Raw genomic sequence first — 12643 nt, 5'->3', positions numbered from 1 at the left:
ACCTGACAGTCTGCTAGTCAAATGAAAAACGTTTGAACTTTTTAAAAAATATAACTTGTAGCTAGTTAGCTTAGCTTCCAATCAACTGTTTTTAAGCTCACATTAAAGAGAGTCATTATGAAGAACGTTCATCGTCTTTCAATATTAAGAGTCCTAAAAGTCAGAGTATAAGTCTAAATTGGTACACACCACACTGTAAAATTATTTAAATTCAACTGGAAAACACAACAGATTTCTCCTTGGCATTAGCCTACCAAGCAACAGTAAGACCTGGAGAGTAGTTGCCGTGTTTCCATTGACCATAACATTGAACAAATTGGAATTACACAAATCAATCTGCTTAATGGAAACACGGCAAACTCTGAAAGAAATTAAAAACTCTCATTTTTGCACTACGATGAAGTGGTCTTTCGGCTGTATCAAAATGTTTTTTAACGATTTATTACATAAGCAAACTTATTTGTGATTTTAATTACATTTCTTATTTAATGGAAACACCACAATTGTGTTTTGTTTTTTCAACATTTTTACGTCAATATGTCCTGTTTTCTCCAGTCGTTGAAGGCAAAGGCATTCAAAGATGTCCTCCCTTTGGATAAGTTTGAGTCTGTTGTATCTCCTACCACACAGCGTTTCATCAGATGCAGGTAATGTGTTTTATTTTATTTCTGATACTTGGAGAGTTTAACAAGAATAGCTAATCAAAATGGAATAATAATAATAGAATTAATTGATTCTCTCATTTTGCTATTTGTCTATGTTTAGCGGTGTCACTGACTTGCCCTGAGACAAAACCAGTACAATCTGGTGCAACGGTTACAGTAAACTGTTCAATAAAATGGAAAATGGAAAGCTGTAACGTTACAAAATCCTTGATTCACACAAATGGCACCACCACTGAATGTGGAATTACCTCAGGAATTTACTGGTGTGCCTGGGATAACTCCAATGTGACCCTAAAGATCGTTGGCGTAAAAGAGGACAATATCACAGTTGAGATTCACTCTAACTGTGGTTTGGCTTCTGACCGTATCCAGGTGCATGTCGACGGTGAGTTACTTTAGGCATCTAAAAGTGTTTTCTGTTCAGACATGAGAGCAAATTGTATTAAAAAAATATGTATTCACTTTTCTTTTCAGATACTCTGCTTGCAACACCAAAGTCACCACTTGAGATCAACCAAGAAAAAGAGGCTCAGCCCTATCTGATTCCCAGCATACTGGGTGTTCTTGCAATCATTATTGTTGTGACCATTGTGTTTATTATTAAATATTGTAAAACTCGGAAAAGGAAATCACAGCAGAATGACACAACACAAGGATGCTCAGAAATCCTTTTGGAATCTCCATAAGAAATGAAAGAAAGTTTTCGTCCTTTCTTTCTTACAGAACTCTTTTGGACGGACATTGGTCAGATGGTGGCACGTCCACTGATCTGAAACCGGGACTATTAACTCTTTGTGAGTCAATTAATAAAGCTGCTGCTGGTGGCAGCTTTGTGTACATGTATTGTGTACATATCTGTGTGTACAGGCTCTTTATCCATAGAGTGATTGAGTGCGGTCTTGCCGCTATGACCAAATTTAACACGGTTAAGTGTTAATGTTTCGTATATGCATACTGCATTTGTTGTAAATGAAAGGTATTCCTCATCGGACTGTTTTTATTATGAATTTATCTACTACTTCTTTTCAACAAGGGCCATTTACCGTCTTGAGACACACATTCATTTATTCAGTTTTCTTAAGGTGATTCACACTAATGATCCACATTAAAATCTAAATCTATTCACGTTTGATATGTCATCTATGCCATGTGAAAGCAGCTATCAATTTATAGTGTACATTGAAATCCCATTACATTAACCTTGTCTGGAGGATGTGGAGATCAATTGGGAAGGGAGTACCACCTGGCAATTTCCTTGATACCCAAGAAATATGAAGTTTGCAATAATGACCAAACATCAGTTTGCATCCAGTTTCTATGGTAACCAGTGTTGGGTAGGTTAGATTAAATAATTAACTGGATCCCAGAAGAAATGACCAAAATTCAAGTGTGTCAGTGGTATAACTAATTCAATTACTTTAACCATGATATTTAATTAATTATATTTAGTTTATTTTTGGGGTTTGTTATAGGTGAGGGGGGCACTTCTACAGTAACTTCTACAGTTCTGCAATGATATGTAGAGATGGGAGCTTTGATTAGACTAAAAACTTCAGGATGTATTTATCAACGAGACATTCACACATCTTGGAAATACTTATTTATCTTGAAGAAGCCAGTTTGGGATAACTCACATTAATGATGGCTGGGAAAATGCAAATCATTACACCTTCTTTTTTACAACGCATCTATTCAGTGTAAAACCGTATTCAAGCAATTCTGCTTCCATAGTGTTTTTGTGCATGACATCATGACCTGTATGTACATTTTGAAAACCTTATTTTAAACGAGGTCTGATCAATGAACAAGAGCTAATTTGAGTTGGAGCTGTGAACTTAGACCAAAATGTTGAACACTGGTGAACTGTGGACATGAATCAGTTCATTTTAACCTGAGGGTACTTCATTCAGAACCAGATCTTTATAAGAATGAACTTGGAATAAACTCAGCACAGCAATGACATGGATATCATTTATTTCAGATGTCTGAATATGACATCATTCCACGTCTAAGTCAAAAAAGCACTGAGATTTGCTAACTGTGTTACTGAAGGCTTACTAATATGCAATACACACTAATATCAATGTATTTCTGTTTTTTTATTAAATTAAACACTAATGTCGTTATTTTGTGTAAACATCACTAAAGTTATTGTGTGTCTATGGTAAATTTGTAAAAACTAATTAGAAATATAAATAAACAGTTTTGATAACTTTTGCTATCTAGCAGCCATATTGTTGGTTTTTTTTTTTATTTGAGCAGTTTCCAAAGTAAGAAATCGAACTTGGTTGACATTTTTTACAAGTGTAATAGAAATCCCCCTCTGAATTCTCCCTAATTGATTTTTACTCGTTTTCCAGTTTTCAACCAGTTTGAGGTGATTCCCAGGAAGAGCTTGATTCCCTCCAATCTGTGTCAGACTGATTATCTGAGAGGAATTTAAGATAACTGATGGCTAATCTGATCATCTCACTACTCCCAACTTCATTATGTTTCATTTTTTTCTCAGAGGTTTATATTTTGAGGTTTATATATTCATTGATTAACTGATTAAACAAAACCACATCAGCTGATACAAATACCTCCCTCATAAAAGTAGTGCATCTCTTTTAATTTGGTTGCTAAGGCAACAGAAATGTGCTAAGCTAAATTGTACTCAAGTGGTTTTGAAATTCAAGTACTCTCTTTATTTTTCATATTTCTCCATCTTCAAGTAAGTCAATCATTCAAAGGCAATCGGCACATCTGTTGCAAAGCTGAAAATTAGTTTTGCAAACAAAACGTCACCCAGCAGCAGTGTGATTTATGAAGGCACAAGTCAGGGCAGGTATCATGTGGCATCCAGATGAGGTGTGACATCCTCACACGTCGTTATGCAACAAAAGCACATTTTTACGAGCTTTCTCGCATCTAAACTTAGCATCGTCACTCCTTTGGATTTACAAAGGCTGTTGGTCCCATTGAGGACATTTAAACGTCAGAGAAAAATGCAAAACTAGTCACTTTACATAAATGCTAGAGTTAACCGCAACAACATTCATGTGCTTGATTTAAATTTGTAGGCATTAAATTATTTTCTAAAACGCTGTGTTGGTTTTATGCCAGATGTAACAAGAGTCGGACATCTTTCAGGAAGCTTTACCAATCAGTTGCGTTTACCTCTGACCCAATGGGTGTAATCTCCTGTTGTTGGCTCATGACCCCTGACCTCAACTTAACATTTAGAAGGTGTCGTTGGTTGGTTTTTCACCTCATATGTACATAAAGCAGAAGCAGACCCCGCCTGGAGGGACTTTATAATTATCTCTAGTAGACGTTACAGCGGAAACAAGTGCATACCAAATGTTTCCACTGTAGGAAACAGCTTGGTCATTCAGGTGTACGTGGATGCAGTAAAAAGGAAAGCAAAAGCAAAAAGAAAGAAAAAAACCCCCTAAGCAGGTTAGAACAAGGAAAAGAAACAGGCAAAAAAACAGTAATTATCATGATCTGGAGATGAACAAATGAATACAAGCAGGTAGCAATTTGTAAATGAGGCCAGGCGTGACAAAGCTGCATGAAGTCATCAAGAAAGACAAGTTTCACCAAAGCCTTTGCATTCTGAAGCAAGATGTAGAGCAGATAGAATAAACTGGATTGACACATAATTTAATTGTGACACAACTCAGACAGCACCAGTTAAACGTACATAAAGATGAAACAAACCAGAACATAAAACTGCAGATGTTGGCACGATAACAGGCCGCTAAGGCATAACAAGCTAATTTCTCAATATATAGTGTGATTTGATGCTAAAAGAAAGACGCATACATAATTCATTACCTACAGGAAGGAAGTGCCATTCCCTTTACAGATCAAGAAGACACACGTAGCCTGTTCTACTGGAGCTCTCTTCGGGTCAAAGGTCATCTTCACTTTATAGGCCCAAAAGTGCTGAGGATGGGGAATTGTCTGGAAATAAACATTCTATGCAATATTCTGTTTTTATAGACAGTTTACTTTTTAACAGCACAGTAAAACATAATTAGTGTAATTTATTTTGACTCTATGGTGTGTTGATATTTTCTGGTCTCATGGATGTGGTTTACAACACAATTTGACCCAATGCAGTCCTTCTCGGCTGTGTAATGTGACGCTTCCATAAGTACGGCTCTGATTGGTTTATCAGTCCCTGATGATGACTCCTCTTCATGAACCACTGAGAGCTGTGATTGGTTCAGGGAGAGGAGACTGAGCAAACCCATCAATGGACTTGGTCCAACTGATCACCCTGTTGGATTCAGTGGTCAGTTTTGTTTGGATCTTAAAGGTGCGGTAGGTATAGTGTGATTTCCAGGCACACAGTGTCCTTTTATAGCACAATCAAATGTCTATGTTACCTTTAGTTGGTACAAATATGCTGTATAAATCAGACATGATTTAAAAGACATTTGACTTGGTAATTTAACGTCCTGAAACTGGAAATTGGGCCTCAGTTATTTGTGACATTACAAGCGGAAGGGTTTCGAGAGAGGCTTTTCAGACGCCAAAAAAACATTTAAATTATTCCCAAAAACTAGCTGGGTGTTTTTTTTAAGTCCTTGGGCTGTTTTTGAAGCACTAGAAACTCAAATGGAAGTACGAAAACATGCAAAATTTTAATTTTGTATAATAGGTCCCCTTTAAATAGTTTTAACCCGTTTAATCCCACCGGCAACAATTGTTGCCAGACATTTTGTTCCAACTACTGGAAGCTCTAAAAGAATTGTTTTGACTTTTGGCAGCTAATTGAAGTTTTAAAAATAAAACAATAGAGTGTCTACTCTAAGCAATATCAAGGTCATGCATCTAGTGTGAAAAGTCACATGACCTGTTTACTTCCTGCCTGTGACGCTGGAGGTAAACATCAGTCACAAACCTGTACAAGAGGAAGTCATTAAATATTTAAATAAACAAATATGAATAAAATATTTTGTACATATGTTCTTTCAAGTGTCTTCTGATACTGATATGTAAAGAAACTTGTATCCCTTCATTCATCTTTGGATCATAAGAAGAGTAAATGTAAGCGTGGCAACAATTGTTGCCGTTGGAGAATAGACAGCACTATGCCATGTGTCAATGGTTTGCCTGTTTATTCTCTAAGCCTTGCTGTTCCCACACAGCTTAAACTATTAGATGTTATAGATCAGTGTTTCTCAGCCCTGGTCCTCACCTCCCCTCTGCTCTGCATGCTTTAGATTTGTCTCTATTCCAGAACAGCTGATTCAAATGATTGCATGACCATCAAGTACTGCAGACGCCTGTAAATCATCCAGAGATACAATTCGGGTGTGTGGCAGAAAGGAAAAACCTAAAACAGGGTGGCGGTGAGGACCAGGGTTGAGAAACACTGTTTTAGATCTTCTAGACATGAAGGAACCTCAAAATGATGTCTAATACGTCGCTGTCATTCCAACAGTTGAACTCTTCCCAACCCCCCACCACACCAGGGAACAAGAGACACAGGTGGGAGCAATTAGGGGCAGCAATAAGTGTGTTAACTAAATGAACACACAGAAAACCAAAACCTCACAGTACCATCTAGTGGCATTAAATGTTAACACAGAAGAAAATAGCATGCAATGTATTAACAGCAAAAGTATCATCTGGTTTATTGTCTTTGTTTCCAAAAGAACAGCAATGTTCAAAAATAACACATAGTGCAAGAACAACAACATATAGAACAACTTGAGGAAATTGCATAAAAATAAAATTGTGCAAAAACAGACCAAACTAAAACAACAAAATATCAAGGAAATACTTGATTTAAAACGAACAATTACAATTACTGTTTGAGCAGTTGCCCCTATGTTGACCTAACCCTGTTGTCAATTGGTTGCTAATTTTGATTTGCAAAGTCTTCTCAAAGATTTTGAGAATTTGTGAGAAAATAATGTGCAGAAAAAGCAATGAACTGCATCTATAATTCTTGAATAAGTCAGCGAGCTCCACTTGACTTTTGCCCTGCAGACTAGTGATAGTCTTTATCACTATTCTGCAGGAATACATGATGATAGTGAAAACTTCAACCCTCATGCCTTTTGGAGTAGGAAAAGTTCTCCTTAAAAGGCAGCGATCCTCTGATTTTCTTTCAACTTACCAGTTAGATAAGTACTATATATTAAATATATAGTAGGTGAGTGTTTCTCTCACATGATGCATTAGTTGAGCCTAAGAATGTGGACTGGTGTTCTGACTCCAAACGATTTTGTCAGTGTTCCTAGAGAAGTTTCACATAACTTATAAGTTTATGTAAAAATAATGTTTGTAAATTATCATGCTCACAGCAAACAATATAGTTCCAACTATTGCATAGCTAGTCGATATATCAAGGTAGTTAGCCTGATGAAAAAAACATTTTGCTAGCAAGCCATACATTGAGAAGTTTTAATTAGCAAAATCGCCCCTTTGAAGACAAAAAATGTAAAAATATTTATGAGGTCAACCACGAGAATCAACTCATTTAAATTTAAAACTCCGTTTCACACAAATACAAAGAGGCTAGCATAAATTTTTGGCTGGTTAAATGGACAGCACATGATCGATATCAAGCTAGTTTCCCATTAGCAGCTACACAAATCTTTTTGATAAACATTGCATTACCAAGAGACATGCAAATATACCTTTATTTTGAGCATGTATATTTGGTAATGACGTATTGCATTTACACTAATGCAATATGAAAGTCTTTACTATTATGTTTTGCTTCATCATCATCAGTCTACAATAAGTCAGTCCTGTAAAGTTTTTAGCAACCATGACTGGGCAACCTATATAACCCTACGTACACCATGTTCCTCAGGAGAGGGTCCGCTTTCTCCAGTTCTTGTCAGACGTGATAGAGGCTTGGGAACCTGAAATCCTATTCTGTCTCCCATCTGGGCTGGGGGCCCACTGCCCACCACCCTCCCAACTCACCTTAAGATCCACCATATTATGTAGTTTTGGGAGCTGACGGTCTAACAGGACAGCCATTCATTCCCCTGCCCGCTGTCTCATATTTGAAATTTGTTCTTTGTTTAATTATTTCTAGCATATGTCTGTAGTGCTTTTAGTATTTTTGACTTCTAAAGAATTTTGTTGTGCAACAGGCAGTAATACTGTTTCTGTCAGCCGATTCACACGGCAAATTACTAAGAGTCAACTCTAACTTTTTGTTATAGTGTGTGTGCGTTTGTTTGTAAATACCTTGTGGGGACCATTTTCCTGACACATACTACGTTATGGGGACCCACTGCCCCTTGTGGGGACGGGGAGACCCTGTTTTTGGGTCAGGGGTCAGATTTAGGACTAAGGTGTGAATTGAGTTCTGGTTAGGGTTAGGGTTAGGTATGTAATGGGTAGGGTTAGAATAAGGGTAAGGTTTAGGCTGTAGAAATGAATGGAAGTCAATGGAAAGTCTCCACAAAGATAGCCACGCAAAAATATTTATGTGTGTGTGTGTGTGTGTGTGTGTGTGTGTGCGTGCGTGTGTGTGTGTGTGTGGGTTTCTGTTGTGTTGTTTTTGTGCCAACATGCCATTAGGACCATAAATCTCTGATGTCGACCTGCCATCTCGCTATAATAACTTCAGGGGAATTGGAAGCGGCTCCGTCGAGGGTTTCGAAACATAATTATTCATCAGCTGTGAGTGATTTTTTTTTTAATTTTTATGCGTGTTAAGGGAAATACATTTTTCTGTTTTTGGCTGTTGTTCTCAATATGGTTCCTTTTCCGGCCTCTTGAAGTTTCAGAAGCTTCTAACATTTTTAAAGCTTGAGCCCGTCGAGATGGTGTTACCTTGGGTTTTACCCCATGCGGACTGATTTTTTTTTTTTGGTTATTTTTTGTTTTGTTTTTTCTGTTGAGTCTCAAGTTGTTCACACTTTGGTTTAACATGATCAAAATGGGGGCGCTTTAAAGATCGCAGTAAGAAAAAAAAGCAGTGACTTTTCCTTTCGGGACATTCTGAATGTGTTTATTAATACGAGCCCCAAATGATGAGTGACGGAACATGAAATAACGAAGTCGACAACAACAGCTTTCAGGCCCTTTGATCGACTGCAGCGCAGCATAAACACTCCCACACACCCCAGTTTGTACCCAGAGTCATGAGTTTCCTTCGCTAGCCACAAATGAGGCGTTAGTGTGACAGTCGTCCCTGTCAGTCTCAGAGGTTCTCGCAGCGTCTCAGGTGTCCTGTGCGTGTGGCAGCCTGCCTGCAGCCCCTGTTGCGGGATGAAAGCCAAGTGGTGGAGCTGCGTGTTGGCGCTGCTCTGCATGCCTGCCGAGGTGATGCCGAACACCCGGACAGGTGAGTTTGTTTACGCTCGAGTGACGTGGGAAGCAAACGACAATTTGTCGTTTGGTTGGGTTGGGAATCTGACGAAAGTTAATGGCTCGGATTTATCTTTCGGTGTGGTGTTGCAGCTGTTGCATGCTTCATGGTTCGATGCTGAAACAGTTTTTTATCAACGCGCACCAGCAGGTTAAGCTGCTACTTTCTGAAGTATGTTGCATTTGCGCGTTGTCTTGGAGTTTGCTGTAATATTTTATCTTGTATCAAACCATAATGTGTTTTAATTAGGATTTTCTGAACAACATAAAGTTATGCATGACTGTGAAGTGGAAGAAAATGATGCATGTTTGTTTTTAACAGGTATAAAACTGTAATATGCATTTGCGTTCAGTTCACCTTACTTTGATACCCATAAAAAAAATTAGAGCAACCACTTTGTCTTGAAACGTTACAAAATAATAAAGCACAATTTGAACGTCTAACTTCATCAGGGAAACAGCCAAGGTAACTCTGGAGGACCTGCAGAGATGCAAACTCATTTAATAGAGTTTGATGAGATCAAAACTGTTTTGTGGCTCACTTGACAAATGTAAGCTTTATAAAAAAATATATATATCTATAAGACGTTTAATCTTTGCAACAAGTCATGCAGGGGACATCACAAACATTTGGAAATAGGTGTTCTGGCTGATAAAAGATCCAATATGAACTTTTTCTCTTTTGTGGCAAAAAAAAAAAAAAAACTATCTACGCATCACTTCTTAAGACATGACACTGACAGCAGAACCACAACCGTAAATGGACAACCAGAGCTACAAGACCAAGTTATATTCATGTGTTAAAAAAATGTAGCCACAAACCACAACAGAGGCTAAATATCATTGCAAGGCTAAATATCACTGCAAGACATGAATACTGACGTCCATAGATGCTGTTTTCGCAAGAATGGTCAACTATTGCGGTTTCTATTTATGCAAAGTGTCAGAGAGTCCAACCCCAAAAGACTTGCAACTAAAATTAAAGTTGTTCTACAAGTACTGACCCAGAGCGAGTGTATGCAGACGCACACCAGACTTTTCTTTGTCATTTTTTAAAGATAATTTCTAAAATCTTTTGCAAAGCAGTCCTCCCTTTTTTTTTTTTGTTTCAGATCCAAATAGTTCAGATGTACACCAGAAGGTTTGTAATGGCTGAAATTGCATGAGTGCATGAAATGTTATAAGATATCATTACTTTGAGTGGGCCTGTCACAATAACCAATAAATCAATTAATCAGATGATCATTTAAAACAAGCTCAATAATTGAAATTGGCCTGAGTTATTGTTTTCCTCTTTTCTTCTAACCCTAACTTCTGTGACAATTTATCATCCAACCAAATTTGTTATTGTGACAGGCCTAACATTGAGCTGAGACTTTCATCTTTTTTTATAAATTCACAGGAAAAAATCTTTTACACATCACTGTATGCCTTTTATATATATATATATATATATATATATATATATATATATATATATATATATATATATATATATATATATATACATATATAACCCTCTTACTGTATCTTCCAAAACGTTTAGATGTCCGTCCATGAGGTGTCCCCATGACTGATAAGGGATTAAAACCATTAATCTATTGATACCATGATGTTGACTTTGTCTCTAACAGTCCATCTCTTTCTCTCTGGCAGTTCTCCAAAGCCCCTTGACCATTTCCAATGTGTGGATCAATTCGTCGCTTGAGATCAAATGCTCCACACCCCAAGGAGACCCTATCGGCCTCTCTCTAAAACGGCACTTCCTTGGAGATGAGCAAATTCTGTACCTCCACTTTGACAAAGAAGTTGTTACCAAGAACACTACAGCTGATAAATTTCTAAACAGAATTAGCATAACCGAAGAGCAGCTGGATCCAGGAGTCGGGTATAAGTTTAAGCTGTCCCTTCTGGAGCAGAAAGACACAGACTTGTATTACTGCAGCTGGGTCTACATTGACGAAAAATACAATAACTTGAACTTGGAGAGCAATGGGACAGTCATCATTGTCGGAGGTGAGAGGAAATGTGCTGTTTACTCACATTAGACAAATTGCAACGTTACACATTATTCTTTATGATTTTTTTATGAACTCTTGTTGATGAAATGTATGATGCAAAGAAACTTAAAATGCTTGACTTATTTCCTCACAGAGGGCGGACCCGTGAAAGCATGCAGCCTCCGCACCGTAGATCTGACCCTGATCTGCCTGAGCATCGTGGCATTTACCGGCATATTGCTGATGTTCATCTGCCTGATGATTGTGAGGTGCAGGAGGGTACGTGCGACCTGCACCAGATGAGAGTTTGAAACTGTGTTCAGAGTAATCGGACCATCTTCGTCTTCCAACAGTTCAAGAAGAACTTCACGCCTTTCAGAGGTTACGCCCCTCCCTTGCCTCCGAGACCCTCGCGGCCTCCGCGACCCCCCAGAACCAACCAGCCTCGGAACATCTACATGCAGCAGCAGACCGTCAATCACTGCCCCTATATGATGACATCCACACACGACTACGGCATCTTTGGCAATGTGTGATGCTAAGCGCCGATGCAAACTGATGATAAAATCTAATTTTTGCAGCCAGGGCATCTGAAAAGCACTCTGGCTGGAAATAGATAGCGGAACTGGTTAGCTTTATGCAGTGCCTTTCACTTCCTTGACATCTAATTTACCGTTTTTGTCTGCAGAAATGTGTCTCAGCTACCACATCCTGGATGAAGCGAGAATGTACAGGTGTGTGAGTGTGTATGTGTGTGTGTGTGTGTGTGTGTGCGTGCGTGCGTGCATGCGTGTGTGTGCGCGTGTGTGTGCGTGCGTGCATACGTGTGTGTGTGTGTGTGTGTGTGTGTGTGTGTGTGTGTGTGTGTGTGTGTGTGCGTGCGTTTGTGTGTGAAGGAGTGAGCGTTGTTTGTGATGGAAAACTGCAAAGTTAGCTATGTTTCCATTTCTGCTTGTTGTGCAGGTTTCCTTGACCCATTAAGATTTCAAATATACTTCAGACTCTTATGCAATTATTTTTATCCTGTGTATATACTGTGCATTTTTGCCTGTTTTAATATGTGCAATAAATGAAAAATGTTCAAAATCATGCATTTGTCTTGAAGACTCCTGGAGTCCATGCTTTTTTAAGTTTCACTGCTCATCTGTGCTCTGATCAGGTTTATTGTAAAAAATAATTAAACAATATGCTTTGAGGGAAAATTTTACTGATGCTAAAGCTAATTTAGAGAGAAGCAAGCATCAACTGGAGGAGACTGTGATCAAGAATGGAAATTATGCTTCATTTTAATAGCAAAAATCTGAAGAGACATGGAGTTCCACCTTAGATGACGGAAAGCGTTAATAAGAGAGGAAAAAGGAAACTCCTGTTCAAAGTCAAAGTCCAGATTGAAATCCTATTGAGAATCTGTGGCAAGCTCTGAAAAATGAAACAAAGGGGCAAACTTTCACTTTCCATATGTAAAAAGCTGGTAAAACATGGCAAGGGGAGTTTTTACAGTTAGCACAATTCATACATAAACGTGAACCAAAGTGCTTTATAAAAAATAAAAAAAACATTAAAAACATGAATACATTTAAATTTAAATTATGTCAGATACACTGAGGCATCAGTGGAAGGACACACGGTTGTGATTACAGT

At 38.1% G+C, this 12643-nt stretch overlaps 1 protein-coding gene across 1 annotated transcript; it reads left to right on the top strand.

Moving 5' to 3' along the window:
- The first annotated feature begins 7787 nt into the window (after positions 1 to 7787).
- LOC103481953 (uncharacterized) lies at positions 7788 to 12091 on the top strand. Its single transcript, XM_008437794.3, has 4 exons — positions 7788 to 8979; positions 10659 to 11018; positions 11157 to 11281; positions 11356 to 12091. Exons 1-4 carry the CDS (start codon positions 8904 to 8906, stop codon positions 11536 to 11538), a joined length of 744 nt encoding a protein of 247 aa, XP_008436016.1. The 5' UTR covers positions 7788 to 8903; the 3' UTR covers positions 11539 to 12091.
- Positions 12092 to 12643: the final 552 nt, after the last annotated feature.

This window comes from Poecilia reticulata, chromosome 19 (genome assembly GCF_904066995.2).
Source record: "Poecilia reticulata chromosome 19, P_reticulata-male-v2, whole genome shotgun sequence".
NCBI classification, from domain to species: domain Eukaryota; kingdom Metazoa; phylum Chordata; class Actinopteri; order Cyprinodontiformes; family Poeciliidae; genus Poecilia; species Poecilia reticulata.
The sequence above is the reverse complement of the archived record's forward strand: the minus strand, read 5'-3'. Positions and strand labels throughout refer to the sequence as shown.

Coding starts and splice junctions, on each gene's coding strand:
- LOC103481953 (XM_008437794.3), top strand. CDS start 8,904: ATGAAAGCCAAGTGGTGGAGCTGCGTGTTGGCGCTGCTCTGCATGCCT. Junction 11,019..11,156: donor GACAGTCATCATTGTCGGAG/GTGAGAGGAAAT, acceptor ATTTCCTCACAG/AGGGCGGACCCGTGAAAGCA. Junction 11,282..11,355: donor TGATTGTGAGGTGCAGGAGG/GTACGTGCGACC, acceptor GTCTTCCAACAG/TTCAAGAAGAACTTCACGCC.